This window comes from Physella acuta, unplaced genomic scaffold, assembly GCF_028476545.2.
Source record: "Physella acuta isolate Inbredline_101_S28 unplaced genomic scaffold, ASM2847654v3 ptg000315l, whole genome shotgun sequence".
NCBI lineage: Eukaryota > Metazoa > Mollusca > Gastropoda > Physidae > Physella > Physella acuta.
In genome coordinates, this window is record NW_026731834.1 from 308,222 (window position 1) to 325,652 (window position 17,431).

Here is a 17,431-nt window from a genome sequence, read left to right on the forward strand (position 1 = left end):
AATGGTTTGACCCGATTCATTTTAATGTAGTCGTGTGTGTTCCGGTGCCTCTCCAAGTCTTTCAACTCACAAGTTCTCTAGGGTCCTGATAAATTTATCAATATGGCTAAGTCACTAGTTTCCATCGCAAAATTTGTGTCAAAAGTAGGCAGCAATGCACAAAATACAGCAGTTGTTGCTTTTGCCAACACCACCCAAACAAGAAACTGTAAGTACTGTATTTGTTTAACCCATTATTTTATATCTATTTACTACGGCTTGTGTGTCCTAGGTTGCCCTTGCTGAAGTAAAGCTGCTGCAAATTTTAATTATTATTTTCTAATCTAGGCAAGACTAGTCTAGATCTAGATTCTAGATCTACATGTTAAGAGGTAGTCTTGTCGCTTAAAATATTGATAACAGCAACTGTTCTTCTTACATTAATTTATTAACTTAGCGACTTAACGTCGACCCTAATCCTAACCCTACCGCCACCAAAGTCTCAAGCTCTAGATCTAGATCTAGATCTAGATCTAGATTCTAGATCTAGAAATCTAACTAGATCTAAGATCTACTTAAAAAAAAATTTAATACACTCAGAATCATGAGATATAAAATTAGCAATTAAGCTAATAAATTATAAAAAGGCCTATTATTAAATTATTATAAAACTATTAAAGTGTAACTTTCAGGGTGGGAGGAGAAGACAGTTTCTTCCAGGCATCTCTTTTGAGAGTAGGGGTTTAAGCCCGCCCCCCCCCCCCCACCCCCCACAATATCAAGTGCCCCCCCAGAGAAAGTCTGAAAGAAGAACTTGGGGAAGAGGCTGGGGTGCACTTCCATTTTTGGGGTGGAGGGTGGATTCTGGTAACAGTATTTTTTTTTCACTTGGTAGGGGGTGTATCATATCATTCTTCCCCCCCCCCCCCCCAAGATGCATGAAAGAAATTCTTTTTGTCCCACTGATATAATTCTAGTTCTGACAAGATTTCCTAAACACTATTAATTTCTAGTTGACTATTGATACCATTTTTAATTAATCTCACCTTCTTATAATAGGAATTTTATTTTTAGAGTTAATATTACTACTGACATTTATTAGGTTAGAATTAGACAGGTGACTCTAATTAAAAAATCAATTTGTTGTTTCAATGATAAAATTATTGGCATGTTGTTTGAAAAATGTTATAAAAATACTGAGTTTTTATTTTATTTTTTTAGATTCAAGCACAAAAAGGATTAAAGTCAGCAACCCAGTTGTAGAGCTTGATGGAGATGAGATGACTCGTATCATCTGGGAGAAAATCAAAGAGAGGGTAGGTTAACTTTTACACATACTAGATCTACCTGATGTTAACACACTGGGCCAGCTGACTACAATTAATCAGTCTGTTTGGTTGTATAGTAGATCCCATGTTTAGAGTATGTAAGGCATTGCTAAGTGCACCTAGCTCTATTAGGTACCTGGCTAGTTTGAGGATAGTAAAGTTACCTGGATGTCCTTTTATTATGCCTACATTATCTGCCCTATGTGTTACTTAGTCTGAATTTGAACTTCTTACATTGATTAAATGAGATTGCAATATGTACATGATATCTGTCATTTATTCTATACCAATTCTATCCCACAGCTGATTTTCCCCTATGTTGATGTTGACTGCAAGTACTATGACCTTGGATTACCCTACAGAGACCAGACAAATGACCAGGTGACCATTGATTCTGCCGAGGCCATCAAGAAGTACAATGTTGGCATCAAGTGTGCCACCATCACCCCTGACGAGCAGCGTGTGGAAGGTAATTGTAGTTTTTATTTTACTTTCAATTCATAAGGAAAAAATTACTTTTTATGTTCCCATACAGATTAGGATAAAAGTATTTGCTTACTCTACTTGTTCACCTTGTTATGTAGACCAAAGTCTTAGAGGTTATCACAGTAACCATATACACATTTCTTTAGTTTTTATGATTGAATTTTTTTTTTCATAAAAGAACACATTCTGAGCATAACAGTATTTATTCAGTTTGTTTACTGTCTTACCACTAGGGTTTAGAGTCAATATGTAGAATATGGTTAGCTGAAATTTCAGCAAAAATAAGATCTTTAGCATGCTTTGCTTGGGCTCAAGTCTCTAGGATGTCATTGAGTCAACTCAGCTGTAATGGGTTCCTGGCCTACGTTAAGGAAACTAAGTTAGCTAGTCATAGTACTGAGCACACCATCCCTCTGTATGCAGAGGTAATTGAAACAGATGAAATCTACTTCATCTGCCCCATGGGTCTTGGGCAAAGCAAAAATAAGAGTAAATATTGTTAGGTTTTAGTCCCAGCTATAAATTGCTTTACTGGTCTGTATCAAGAGCTTAGCAGAGAAGTATCATTGCTTATTATTGGTATTACTTTCTCATGCCTATTTGCTATACTTAACATTTAGTTTTTAATGTTATTATTCGTTACTGTTTTCATCTAGGCCTCTTTATACTACATACTGTTATGTTTATATTATTTTCATTACCCTTGCATACCCAACTTGAATGAACATGCCCTGTGATTATAATCTGGGGGTCCTAAAAATTACTTTAAAATCAGTCAAGTGAATCCATGGGGTAACTACACTACTTGGCCAGGAGCCAGTAAATTGGCTTGACACTACCTGTGTTGAGGCCTCTGGGTGACCTTAACCAATGACTTTTAGCTGACCTGAATTAGCTGCTGTCCCCCTTGAACAAAAGGGGAGAGAATTACCTAATACAGAAGCGGTTATCTGGAAGGGGAGGTCACTTGTTGAACACCAGAGTAGCCTCCCTTTGCCCCTTTGGCTACCTGTGGAATGTGCTGGCTTTGTCTGATTGCTGAAAAGAGTTGACCTTACTGCAGAGGTCACTTGGTTGGATTTCCTGTGTTTAAAATTAGACAACCCAGAATTGTGAGTGTGTGGAGGAGTGGGTAGGGTGGTGTGGTGGATACTTTTAATGAGAATATTGACCAGTTTTTAAGATGAAGTGTTGTGCAATGCCAGTGGTATTGTAACCTACACGACTTATATTAGTATGGTTGATGGCAATTATAGATAAGAGCAGTTGCTGTAACCTATGGCGATGTATGGTCCAGAAGTTAGCCCATACAAGCCATTATCACAGATGCACTGTCCTCCATTTGAGTCTTTGACTGACCCGACTTTTTCTGAAATGTTACCGTTATTGTAATACTTGACCTATTTCTGATTTTTTAAAAATTAAAGTAAAGTTTGCAGCATTCTAATCGAACATTTAATAGGTAATGTAGGCCTAAATAATAGACCGTGACTCTAAGGTGTGTTATCAATAGGGAGATGTGTTAAATATTTCGACATGTCTGTTATAGAGCTCATGACCGTCTATTTATTGGCGCCTATGTCCGTTTATTTGTTAGAAGCTCACAACTGTTTATGGGCTGTTGCTTGTAGGCCCATATATGTCCCTTGATTTTAGTTTCATAACTGTCTATTTATCATATTCATAGACTGGTGGCCATCCAATTTAACGTACTCTTGGCCGTCCATTTAGACTCATGGCCGTCCATTTAGACTCATGGCCGTCTAGTATTTTAGACTGTTGACCGTCCATTCATCGTAGACTCTCGGCCGTCCATATATTGTAGGTATGTGTCGTGGAACAATGTGACAGAATAAAGAGGTTTGTTTTACTTCAGCCACAGTTGGTGTGTATGTGCAACAGCTGCTAGTTAAATATCGAGCAGGCACTCGCCATCACCGCACTTGTTGATGTGTATGACGTGTAACACGCCCCGCTACACGTAACACCGTAGTCTAGTCGGCATTGCTTCCGTTCACCCACGTGGTTTTGAGTATAGTGTTAATCTGACGAATTGCGTCACCGACTAGGTAGATAACATTGTGTGTGTTAAGAAGGGGAGATAAGTACCAGATAACGAACGAAGGACTAAGAGTAACAGTACGTGGTTTCTGAATGCCTGAAAATCCTATGTGTTTTACACTTCGTCATCCCGCCCCCTTTTCAAGAAAGTATCCATTCGTCACCCACCTCCACAACACAAAGCCACACACACACATATATACAATATTCTACACACTCTGGACTTGTGTATACACGGAGAATATCGATGGCGCGTACACACGTGTTGCATGGGCGTGTGATCTTTGGTCCACATCTGAAGGTCAGGACTAGATCTAGATACACCTAGGCAACCAGGAACTGAGACTGTGACGTCACTGTTCCGACTTAGTTTCCATTGTGTCAGCACGATTTAAAGAACATAGAGGTTAGAGGCAGACTGAGGTGTCTTTCTACTTACATAGAGGTTAGAGGTACGATGATGTGTCTTTCTACCTTCTAACAGAGGTTAGAGGCTGTCTCAGGTGTCGTTCTGCTCATAGGCAGTTACATTTCTACCATAGATGTAAATGGCAGTCTCAGGTTACTTCTCAAAACATTGAATGTGACAGATAGCCTCAGGTGCCTATATAGAGTTAACGTTACATACAGCCTCAGGTGCCTATATAGAGTTAACGTTACATACCTTGTAGACATCATCGGCTTACGGCTGGTGACTTCAGATGTTTGTAAATTTAAAACTGTCAAGTAAACCAGCCAGAAAAAGAAATTATACGAAAATGTTAATTCTAAAGGTTAAAATATCGAGTCGACAGCAGAGGTCCAATGTTCCTGCATAGTTTGGTTGTAGATAATTAGATGTTCCTTCTCTTCGCTGTCTGTAAAAACCAGTTGGTTCTGTGACTAGAAAATTGTCAAATGGTTCAGATGCTAAAAGTTAAAAGAACGAGGCTAGCAAGGGACGTTCACTTGTGCCGTGGGATTAGTGTATGAATGTTGGTGTTGTGTAGGATGTTGTCGGTGTGGGGATGTTGATGTCGGTGTGGGGATGTTGATGTCGGTGTGGGGATGTTGATGTCGGTGTGTAGTGAAGTGTGTGCACACTATGTCAACTTCTTTACAGTCCAACTTAACAGCTTGCCACCTGACAGAGAGAAAAAAATACTCGCCCCCACTCTAAAAATTTATTGGCGGTTTTTTATTTTTATAAATTAAGTGGCTGGAATGGGTCCATCGTTTAAAACCCGAACCCTTTGCGATGTGTCCTTGTGTGACCGTCTCGCCTAACCGACTCTTCCACCCGACCCCCCCCCCCCCTTGTTGACGTCACAGTGTTTACAAAAGTAAATGGCTGTTAATAGCAGACGCTTAGACTTTTATTCAGGGTCGATATCCCTAGCGCGGCAAAAGTGTACTAACATCGACGTTATGAATTCTTGCGATTTGGAAGACTCTAGACTAGAACACATTTAACCGAAAGGTTGAAAAATAGTTTCAGCTTATGTCGTAAGGGTCCTTCTACAAAACTTGTTTTGTTTTTGTAATTTAGGTTTAGGTGTTTTGAGGCCTAGATCTCGTGTAGAAATAAAATTTTATGATTGTTACGAATGTTACGTTTATGTGATATAGGCGTGTTACGTTGACAGGCAGATATCGACCTGGTCAGGTAACTGTACACTTCCCCCACCACCTGTCAACTGTATGTGAACAGTTACCGGCGACCCGCCACTTTCACTGTTTCCTGTTCGACTTGTGTCTGCTACATTACCTTAACTGTGACTTTTGACACGTGTTGCTTCGTAGTCGTCACCCAAATCATAACGTACTGTTTAAATACTAGAAAGGGGCATTCACTCTAGATGGTTTGTTTACGTCGGCAAAAGTTGTGGATCAAAGTGCTGCTGCGTATGAGTTAAATATGCGTTTCGGACATTTCTTTATTTTTTACAAAAAGGTGACAGGTCAAAGAAGAAAAATGACGGGGGGGGGGGGGGGGGGGATTTGTGTATAACAGACGATACAGAGATATATTCTTACCTTCACTACAAAAATGTCGGCGTAATGTGGGGTGTGTTATGGGGTTAGTTTAGGGCTAGGATTTATCTTTAGGATTGTAAACGTTTCCGTAAATGACAGATGCTGTCGCTATTATCTTTCTCTTTGTCGTTGTTCAGTGTCATGTACTCAAAACACTATTCGGATATTGGGGGGCGGGGGGGGGGGGGGGGTAAATAAGATTTTGGGTTATATTTATTAACTGGGCAATGGTTCGGTCGGACTGTTGTTACAAACATTTCTAGCAATGCCGTTTGGAGGTATCCAGTTGCGTTTGTCAATCCTTGTGGGTTTTTTTTTTTTTTAGTATTAAAGTAACTCAATCAGCTAAAGAAGACTTGCTAGCCGTATTAGTTTGTTTGGTTGATGTGTGAATGGCCCGATGCACTTTTTAAATACTAGATCTATACCTAAAAAAAAAAACAGCAGCAGAATAATGGTACCAATAGTCTAACGTGTGTGGTAGTCTCCACACGTTTGCAGTGTATGTGTATGGTTATTAATTATCCACACTAATAGGATAGGACATCTGTGGCACATTGCTTACGTCACAGTCGGTGTTGGCGAAGCTGCCAGTCCATTCTGTTCCTACTTTGTTAAGGCACCTACCAAAATACATTGTGTTCGTGCTATGATTTTATCGAAACTATGAGTCAATTCTATTCCCACAATTTAACTGCAGAAGAATAACTTAAGTAGGTCTAAAATCGGGGTTATCGCGGTGACCTCTGTCAGTAATTAATTCCCCGGCACGAGGTCTAGTCTCGCCACCACTAACACACTGTAATGAGTGTTCAGTTTTTAAATTACACTCTAGATTTGAGTTGTAGTGATACGGGCTCGCCACCACACACTGTAATGAATGTTGAGTTTTTAAATTACATTCAAACATTTAGTTTTAGTGATACGGGCTACCCTCCACTAATACACTGTAATGAATGTTGAATGTTTAAATTACATTCAGTGTTACTGAAGCGATGCCTGGAAGAAACTCTGATTACATTCTAGCATTTAGTTGTAGTGATACGGGCTCGCCACCACTAACACACTGTAATGAATGTTGAATTTTTAATTAAATTACATTCTGGCATTTAGTTGCAGTGATTGGGGCTGAAGCTTGTTTGACAAGTCTAAGATAGCATTGATTAGCCTGCTATGGTACTTTTATTGTTGCGGTTAATACATTTCCCATACATGCAGCCCGGTAACGTTTAATGCATGTCTCATATAGGCAGCCCGTTGTCACGTTTAATACATGTCCAGTTATGTGGCCAGTAGTCACGATTAATACATATCTAATATATGTAGCCTATTGTCAGGTTCAATATACACCCCCATACATGTAGCTTGTTGTCGGGATTAATACATGTCTCATATAGGTAGCTTGTTGTGACTTTTAATGACGTTTAATATCTAGCCTATTGTCATTTGTAATGCCCATCCATGTACCCTATTGTGACGTTTAATTAATGCGTGTCCCCTACACATAAAGCATGTGGTCGCCACGTTTGCCAGCAGCTGTTGATAAAGAATGGAGTAACTCCCCCTGACACGTCCTTCTACGCATGCCCCAACATGGGTCTCAATGAAACAAATTAGGTCGTAAATAACACAGGTCAACGAGGTCAAAGGCTAATTCTGTTGTGTATGTGGGAAGGGGCGGGGCTGTTTTGCCTTATGGCTTAGGACAGTTACTAGGTTTAATAGGTGGCAGAATTATTTTTTTTTCCTAAATATATAAAATTCAACTGGGTGTTGAATATCACATGCTGATCGTTGTATTTTCTTTACAGAAATCTTAAAGTGTTGGGCTGAACATTTTTTGTATGCATGCATTATATAATTAATATTTGATTGGTGGCGTATTTGTAAAGCAGCTGGAATAAATATTAGGGCTAGTAATCACCAAGCACTGTTCGGATACCATTTTCTATATTGGTCTGCATGTCAATTATAACTATCAAACGGTCGTCTTACGTAGTAGATATACTCTCGCTGTCAAAAGCACAATGTACTAAATCTTATCAAGTGTCGTGTTCTAATGCTCAATGGCCCTTCAGTTCACATCGCGATGGTATTCGCCTTGATATCAACAGGTTATCGATCATACCTTAGCCTTGTTTGTTTATGATTTATCACCTGTATCAAACCTTGATCCAGTTGAGTGGCCTTGATGTAGAACAACACCTAAATACCTGATGGTGATTCACACGTCGGTGTCAATAAATAACTAGGCTTAAGTATGACTGGCATGTTTACTTATGATAACTCAATTGGTTTGTTTAGGCTTGTGGCGATGGGTCCTCTAAACTCGTTGACTCGTATTCCCGTTTTTATTGTTTAAAACGGGCGACACTTGGAACAAGTGTACTTGAGTACCATGACTAAAGTATACAGAAATTAAGATTAAAACTATTATTTGGCGTGTGCTTTATTTTAAGTATAGCAGTTTTATATATCTGATTTTATGCGTTATGTTCACTTATTGTATTTGGTATGGTCAAATATTTATAAGTAATGTATTAATTAATTTAACTATTAATATTAGTACTTATTATTCAATCCTAATATACGTTGGTCTTATTACTTAATTTTTCTCCTATTTGGCTTATATAAATCTGATGACTAGCCTAGAGAAAACTTAGCCCCACATATCAACCATAGTAGCACCTGTTCGTTCTCCATTCCCAGCATCCGGTGGTAATGGATTGCCCTAGATTTTAGCCAAAGAAATTCGATAGTATCAGTGCTATGGACGTGTAAATTAAATAGAATAAACTTAGCAACACATCACCAGTGACCCGCATAGTCACCCGGCTATCGCTGGATTATTGTTGTGTGTTCAATGGGAGATAACAATGAAATAAACACCTAAACTCGGGTTTCTCTCCCTTGATTTTTTTTTTTTAAAGTCTGGATGGGTTGTTTTTTTCCAAATGTAAACACATTTATAGTGATATTTCAAATGGGGTTTGTTTAAAAAAAAGTTGATTTTAGGGTTGTTGTTTCAAAACTATTTTTTTCAAACTGTAATGAATACCATTTTTAAAATTTTATAACAGCTTGTAGCTTTTGTTTTAAAATAAATATTTTTTAAAATAAATATACATTCTTAATTTTTTAATTTTTTTTTCAGAATTCAAGCTCAAGAAAATGTGGCTTAGCCCTAATGGAACAATCAGAAACATTCTGGGTGGTACAGTTTTCCGTGAGCCAATCATCTGCAAGACCATCCCACGTCTGGTCCCTGGCTGGACACAGGCTATTGTCATTGGTCGTCACGCTCATGGTGACCAGGTCAGTATTTCTTTTGACATCATTATTATCATCACCTTACAGCCACCCACCTCAACTACGAACATATATTGTAGTCCCTAATGTCATCCCTCACCTGTCATCTTTAATCTCCCATCACCTGTCATCTTTAATCTCCCATCACCTGTCATCTTTAATCTCCCATCACCTGTCATCTTTAATCTCCCATCACCTGTCATCTTTAATGTCATCCCTCATCCATATAGTGCTAGTTTCCTAACTGCAGCAATAATTTTCATTTATTTAATTAAATATGAAGTAGAATGGCAATGAAATAAATGGCTAATATGCAGTTGTTTACAATATAGTGAATGTTGACTATTTCAGTATAAAGCAACTGACTATGTAGCTAAAGAGGAGGGAACTCTAGAACTAGTTTTCCACCCAGCCAAGGGAGGTCAGCCTGTCAAGATGCCAGTGTTTACCTTCAAGAATGGCGGAGGTGTTGGCATGGCTATGTACAATACTGATGAGGCAAGGAGTCTTTTTTAAATAGTTGATTATTTATAAGCATTTGAATTTTTTAGAGTACCTTTATCAAAAGATTTTTTTATAAAGATAATTGATCTTCCTATAAAGTAACTTATTTATATTGTTGAATAGATATTCCCAGAGTATTGTTTTCTGATTGTTTTCTCTTGTTCCATGATTTAGTCTATCAATGGTTTTGCCCATGCCTGCTTCCAATACGCCTTGATGAAAAGCTGGCCTCTCTACATGAGCACAAAGAACACCATCTTGAAGAAATATGACGGCAGGTTCAAGGACATCTTTGAGGAGATTTACATCAGGTAACTAGTATTATCTCAGGCTCGGAAGTTTGAATCCGCCCAAGTCTGAGTGGTACCTAATTCATGATAGAGAAACTAATGCAGCTGGTCATAGTGCTGACTACAATATTTTCCTGTTTGCCAAGGGCATTGAAACAAATTCTACTTCATCCAATGACGAACTAGTCTAATAAAGATTTAACATTTTTGGCTATGCTCACTTAGTTCAAAATATTTTTGAATACTGAATATCTTATTTTAATTTTTTAAAAACCGTAAGAACAAAAAAAATTCACAAATGTAAGAAACTTCACTAAAAAGAAAACTTAACAAAAAAAATAGAATCTGTGTTTAAAACACAAAACTTAGCTTTTTAAAAAACAATACTTCACTAAAATATGAAACTAGTTATAACAAAAGCACTTACTAAATTGTAAATCATCTTTTTCTGGCAGCAAGTACAAGCCAGAGTTTGAGAAGAAAAAGATCTGGTACGAGCACAGACTCATTGATGACATGGTGGCCCAGTGTCTCAAGTCTTCAGGTGGATTTGTCTGGGCCTGTAAGAACTACGACGGTGATGTGCAGTCTGACATTGTCGCTCAGGGTAAGGATTTTGTTAAAAATGTTATTTGAATGTCTTTTCTGGAATACATCAGAGTATTTACATAATTGTTTGCTAGTATTGACTTAAATTTATATGATTATAGAGATCGTTGAAATACTATAGTGGTCATTCTGTTTTGTACTTAGACCGGTGTCTATTATAACTAAGCTTCAGGGTTTTTAAAGTCTGAAATGGAAAAAAAGGAATTTTCAGGCTTGCAAATTTCTTTAAAAGATAAGGAGATTAAAGTTAATTTAAAGAAAACAAAAAAAAATAAAAAATTGTAATGTTTGTAGTCCTTAATTGTCAGTCTCAGTAAATATTTTTTGTGACTTAGACACAGCCTACACTTGAAAATGTATATATTGCTTTATATTGGGAGTAATACATGCATCAATACAGTGTTAATTATGGTAATTGCTAAAACATGTATTGGGGATAAAGTTTGTCAGTTTTGTTTTAAAATGTGTTGGGAAAAAGACAGTATGGACCCTGAAGCTTGAAGTATTGTCATACACACCAATGTCATGAGTATCTCACAATGGTTTAACAGTTGCAACTATTTTCCACCAGGCTACGGATCTCTTGGTTTGATGACCAGTGTGTTGGTGTGTCCTGATGGGAAGACTATTGAAGCTGAGGCCGCTCATGGTACAGTCACCAGGCATTACAGGGAACACCAAAAGGTAGGGCCTGTACACAATGAGGGTTGTACATAATCAGTATTGTAGGGTGACTGTATGTACACCACTAGGGCCTGTACACAATTAGGGTTGTACATAATCAGTATTGTAGGGTGACGGTATGTACACCACTAGGGCATGTACACTATTAGGGTTGTACATAATTAGTATTGTAGGGTGACTGTATGTACACCACTAGGGCATGTACAGAATTAGGGTTTTACATAATCAGTATTGTAGGATGACTATGTACACCAATAGGGCCTGTACACAATTAGGGTTGTACATTATCAGTAATATAGTGTAAATTGGAATTTTAAAATGTGAAGAAATTTTTATTTACATAGCTCAGAATTTTTTGTCTGTGTCTGATTTCTAAGTTGGGATCTTAACCATTAATGTCCCATTCATTCTACCAAAACTCCACCCATGACGGCCCAATGTAAGGAGCATAACTCTGTATGATCAAGTGAATAGTTTCACAAAATATTTGTTTTTGTCTAAATGAAATTGAAAATTAAGATAAAAACTACTGCTTAATGTTGGGAATAAACCTGGCTTTCCAACAGTATTAAATAGAATATATTATATTCGGTAAAAGTACAGTATAAAAATTAAAAATGTCGGAGAAAATTCAAAATAGGTCATTTTCGGTAGTCAACTTTATTTATTTTTGTCTAAACAACTATGCATCGAATTTAACAGTTAAATATCAATTTGGTTATGTTTAACATATATAATTCATAAAATACATGCCTAGATACGTTTAGAGGCATTAATTTTTTTTATTTTTAATATTAAATCTACTAAAAATACGACAGATGAGTCGAAAATTTCGAGATAGAAAGAAACTATTATTTTTTATCTTTCAAAAGCGCCATTAAAATTAGACGACCGGAAAAGGATGCTGAAACCATCCGACTTCCTGTTTAGTTAAAAATTAGGATTTGTAGGCCAAATTTTAATGAAACAAATTTAATTTTTCTATGCGTATTGTAAGCGGGCGGCAGCGGGCGTTACGGGACATTAACGGTGTCGGGCGGCAGCGGGCGTTACGGGACATTAATGGTTAAGATATTAGTTTATAAATGAATACACATTTTTAAATGTTGTTTTTAAAATGATGTTGGATGATTTTGGTTTTATTCAGGGCAACCCCACAAGTACAAACCCCATTGCCAGCATCTACGCATGGACCAGAGGACTTGAACACAGAGGAAAGCTTGATGGAAACGTTGAGCTCCAGAAGTGAGTGGGAAATAGTTTAACATCTCCAATATAATATTCCATGAATGAAATACTAGCTTTTGTTTTTATGAGTTCCCTCCCTTCAACATTCTTGCCCTTGGATTTCTTATTGGCCTTTGTATTTGTTGGGTTTGAATCTATCAGTTTTGTAATGTGCTCTGTTGTTTGTTGCAGATTTGCTCAGAAGATGGAGAAGGCTTGTGTGGACTGTGTTGACAGTGGCAAGATGACCAAAGATTTGGCTGCATGTATTTATGGTCTTAAGAAGTAAGGCAACTTTTTTTTGAGCTAGTTTTATTTACATTATAAGTTTTCTGGTTTGTGCCCAAGACACACTATGCTGACCACTATGCCCAAATAAGTTTGCTAACCTAACATAAGACAGATACTTATCAGACTTCGGTTTCTACAGACTTAACCTGGATTCAAACACCAGATTTTGTGTTAGCAGTATAGCTCTCTACCACTAGGCCATGCCATCCCATAAGTTTTATATTGTAAACTATGTAGTTAGGTAAGGATGAGGTCACTGATGTGCCAATGTTTTATAATTCCAGTGTGAAAGCTAACCAGTACCTGAACACAATGGACTTCCTGGATGCCATTGCTGAAGAATACGACAGAGCAAAGTGAAGACTACATTAGAAACAAGGACTACTTAATTTGTTTTCATAATAATGTCATCATTTAAAATATTAGAAACAGTTATTTTTTTGTACTTATCAGGTGTTATGTAAACAATTACACCCGTTTTTATTTTAGAGTTAATGGAAACATTGTTTAGCATAGTAGAAATTTTTCTTCAATGAAGAATAACAATTCATTCATTTGAGGTTTTAAAGTGTAACTAGTTGCAAAAGAATATGTATTTATTGTAATTTCATTCAGTTTGGAACATTTATTGTACCAATTTTTAATGTAGCTAATGTTAAACAGCTGGTTACAGATCTGTTAGTGGATATCCAATTCTGGTTCATGTTAAGAATGAAAGTGTGTTAGCATCATGTTCTTTTACTGTTGTGGTAAAATATTGGAGAGCTTTAAAGGTTACTGTAGGGTAATAATTGTGTGTAATTAGATTTATTGTTGCATATCTATTGTAACAGGCCATGAGTGGTATACCCTTATGTGGTACAGTCATCATGGTGTTCATGTTCAGATTAAGTCACTTTTAGGTTTGTTGAGAGCAACTGTTTGAATGAACATGAGAACTAGGGTCATCAATAAACATGACACAATTTTTATGACATTGTTGTGTGATCTATGCATAAAAGAAGCAACCCTGTTCACAATATTCCTCCTCATAATATTCAGGTTGGCTAGATAACACAGTAGAATAAAACGTCTATTTTATATACTGCATTGTTTTCTTTATTTGTATTAAATGCACTGTGTTTTAAGCATTTTATAAGAGTAACTGTATACTACTTGTACTTGTAGAAAATATATTAACATTTACACAAGTAATAAGAAAACAATTTTTAAAAATTCATGATTTCTTTACTTAAGAGTCAGTATTGTATGATCACAAAAATGAAATATATTTGATTCAAAAATAGAAATTCTCAAATGCCCGTAATCTCTACATAAAAAAATGCAACAAATTATGTACAGTGGTTTTTTACAAGGGTGGGATAAAAAAAAACTTAATACTCAGCATTATAAAATTTAAAGGAAATAAGAAAATTAACAGTAGTTACATCAACAAGCTGCACCTAATAACATCAGGCAAAATTGTCAAGGAAGGGCTGTATTAAACTAATTAGCACAACTGTAGATTAGTAGACTTGGGTATCTGTATCCTCTTAACTAGGGCTGGCTGTGTTAGCATAAGGTTGATACAAGGGGCAAAACTTCTGTTGCAGAGTTACTGTTCATTATAGATCTGAAAATAAAAACCATTTAAACAAACTGAACAATGAAATGTTCATGTATTTAAACAATTTTTCAGACTATCAACATTCCAGACAGTTTAAAATATGATGTCCTTATATAACTTAGAAAAAAATTCAGATCTGTTGTGATGAGGCCAGTATGAATGTAACTATATATCTTTAAACTATACTAGACTGTCTTCCTTAGTGACAAGGAATGCATCACTTATTTCCGTGTGAACCAATGCAAAATGTTCAAGATGAACATTTCTACATGATACTTTAACTTTACTGAACATCAACTAACTGCTACCAAGATCCTTCTGGTCCAACTGTGTCCTACATCATTTTACACACATTTTACCAAACAAATAAAACAACAGAACATGCCCTCCAACCATATTGTCTATTGTTACTACGAATCAACTCTAATTATGTCCTTTTAATTTGTATGCCTTACTCTACCATTTAGTCTTATACAAATCTACGCTAGGACAAAAACCATCAGCTCTGATGGGTCTCTGAAACAAGTCAGGGAAGTTAACAACGAATGAGGAAAGTACTGTCCACACCATTCCTTCATAAGCTAAGATAGCAGATACAGGCTAACTCTTCATCCTATACCCTAGTACTAAGTTATAAAAAGTTTACAAAACTACAGGTAAAAAAAGACAAGGAACCCTCACTGACCTGAATAACTTCTGGCATTCAACTGTTTTCTCAAACTGTTTGGATTTCTGTACGGCTGTTGTAATTACCTGGGTGAATATGCAGACATTAGTTAGTTCTCCTAACAACAGGTACATACTGAGCTATCTTAACAACACATACTATTTGAGTTACCTCAACTTGTAAGGATTTCAGTTATCTTAATTAGCAGTTGTATAAACAACAGGTAAAACTTAAATTACATTTGGTAGCATTTAGTTTACCAAGGATACAATATTGGCCATCTTAGCAAGTGAAATCACAGCTGGCTAGCTGATATGGTTAGTGTTAAATTAAGTTGACATGCACAACAACAGGTGAAGGGGAGGATGTGGTTACCTCCTCGGGGATACTGGCCAGTCTGGCAGCGTTAAAACCATAGCTCTTAGGACACGCCCCCTTGACAAACTTGTAGAGAAACGTGATGGTCTCTTGAGATGGATCTTCATCGTTCTCATTCTCTACCATGCAAGCCTGTAACATACAAAATGTTGCTGTCAACAGACCATAAACTTATTTATATTTTACGTGTACGTATTACGTACATACACAGCTGGGCATAGTGTGAGCAAGATCATGATGATCTTCACTGAGGCTATTGTTGAAGTGTTGTTACTGTTCTGAAAGAGTTCAAAAGTAAGGCAGAATCCAAGTCTTATGATTGTGATATCTCACAATAGTGACATTGATCTTGAACTTCTTATAGGATTTAATCAGTTTTTACATCAGAAATAGTAGAATACTTTTTGTAGGAGTACTAACTTCATTATTTAGCTGAGAGTTATTACATGATTTATCTGTGAATCTCAACTTTATGATCATTTTATGTGAATGAATATTTCATTTTAAGGAAATCAATTGAAGTATCAAGAACCCCTAAAAATGGTCCTAAAACTACTGACTATTTAGACTTATTAAATTTTTGGGAAGTAAAATATATCGGAGTGAACCTTTAGGTACATAGGCCCAAAGCCACAGTTATATTGCTGACTATTTTTGGGGAACTCATTAAAGCTAGTTCACTCTGATAACCTTTGCTTCATGTTACCTGATGTTTTGGCCTACATAATTTTCTATTGAAATTACCTATACCAAAATGTGACTATTTCAAAAATAAAGAAATTAATTTTATTTTTTATTCTGTGGTATTTATGTAATTATAATTAAAAAATTGAACTTCAGAAATATGATAAAAAAGAGTTACCATGTGGCCAAGTCGAACATTAGAGTCATTTTTAAACTCTTCAACAAGAGAGTGATAATGGGTTGAGAAGAGTGATCTGCACTTGATATTTTCAGAGAGAGTCTTCACAACAGCACAAGCAATGGCTGTCCCATCATAGGTAGCTGTACCTCTTCCTGAAACAATGATATGAGATCTGACTCAATTATTTCCTCAAACAAGTTTTCACAGTTCCAGAAAATAGTTAGATGTATATTACATATCCCCAACATGCAAACATGTGTGCTAATAAAAACTAGTATATGTTAAAGTTTGCATTAAGATCCATATTAAATATATCTTTTATCTTTTATATTTTCAAAAAGACACTTTTAATTAAGTTTGCTTTCTCTTAGTGTTTTTTTTTTGGACAAAAGTTTTGAGTCTACTTACATCTATTAGTTTTAAAGAATTGCTGCAGTATTAATAAAATAAAGATTAACTTAGAAGATGATTCCAGAATCTTACCCAGTTCATCCATTAGCACCAGGGAGTGCTTTGATGCATGTTGTAAAATGGATGATGTCTCACTTAACTCCACAAAAAATGTACTTTCACCTGCAAAGTTGAATAGGTCTTATGATAACCAGGGCATACACATGTTACACAAACAGCATATAAATACACACAAAAATTTGATAAGAATATAACTGATTTTCTTTAAGAAAACTGTAGATAAAATGTACAGTGACAGGGACTAATTTCACAATTTAAATGAATAAGAGATTGTAAAACAAAATATTTTCATTTGATCCTAAAATTTTAAAAAAATATATAGTGTAAGATTTAAAAAAAAACCTTACACCAAGATGATATGAAAATAATACAACTATCATACTTAAAACAGGTGAAGGGGAATGAGACATAATTTAATATAATAAAATAATATAATATATAATATATAGTTATAATAATTATAATAATAAAATTTAATACTGCAGAAAAATCCTTGCAGTCATGGAACACAATCAACTCTACTAGATATACTTTAGTGTATGTGTAAGATACAGTTGTCAAAGTGGTGATTACACACAAAAAAATAAAAAACTTAAAGTATCAAAGAAATGAAACAAACTCGTTAGAAAAGTAAGAAATGTATGTTAAAGTTAACAAATT

At 36.0% G+C, this 17,431-nt stretch overlaps 2 protein-coding genes across 2 annotated transcripts in view; one reads left to right on the top strand and one right to left on the bottom strand.

The window, feature by feature from the left end:
- The first annotated feature begins 30 nt into the window (after positions 1–30).
- Positions 31–13,864, top strand: LOC131940319 (isocitrate dehydrogenase [NADP], mitochondrial). Its single transcript, XM_059298971.1, has 11 exons — positions 31–208; positions 1,201–1,295; positions 1,611–1,776; positions 9,025–9,185; positions 9,531–9,677; positions 9,858–9,994; positions 10,429–10,580; positions 11,154–11,266; positions 12,414–12,511; positions 12,686–12,778; positions 13,069–13,864. The coding sequence occupies exons 1-11, from the start codon at positions 103–105 to the stop codon at positions 13,142–13,144; spliced, it is 1,344 nt and encodes a 447-aa protein (XP_059154954.1). The 5' UTR covers positions 31–102; the 3' UTR covers positions 13,145–13,864.
- A 140-nt stretch (positions 13,865–14,004) lies between these two features.
- Positions 14,005–17,431, bottom strand: part of LOC131940317 (DNA mismatch repair protein Msh6) — a 28,904-nt gene continuing 25,477 nt past the window's right edge. Inside the window, exons 31-35 of the mRNA XM_059298968.1 lie at positions 16,784–16,873; positions 16,298–16,452; positions 15,433–15,567; positions 15,076–15,143; positions 14,005–14,396 (exon numbers count right to left, since the gene is read on the bottom strand). Of these exons, the coding sequence (XP_059154951.1) occupies positions 14,336–14,396; positions 15,076–15,143; positions 15,433–15,567; positions 16,298–16,452; positions 16,784–16,873 (509 nt within the window). The 3' untranslated portion in view covers positions 14,005–14,335. The remainder of the gene's footprint in view (positions 14,397–15,075; positions 15,144–15,432; positions 15,568–16,297; positions 16,453–16,783; positions 16,874–17,431) is intronic.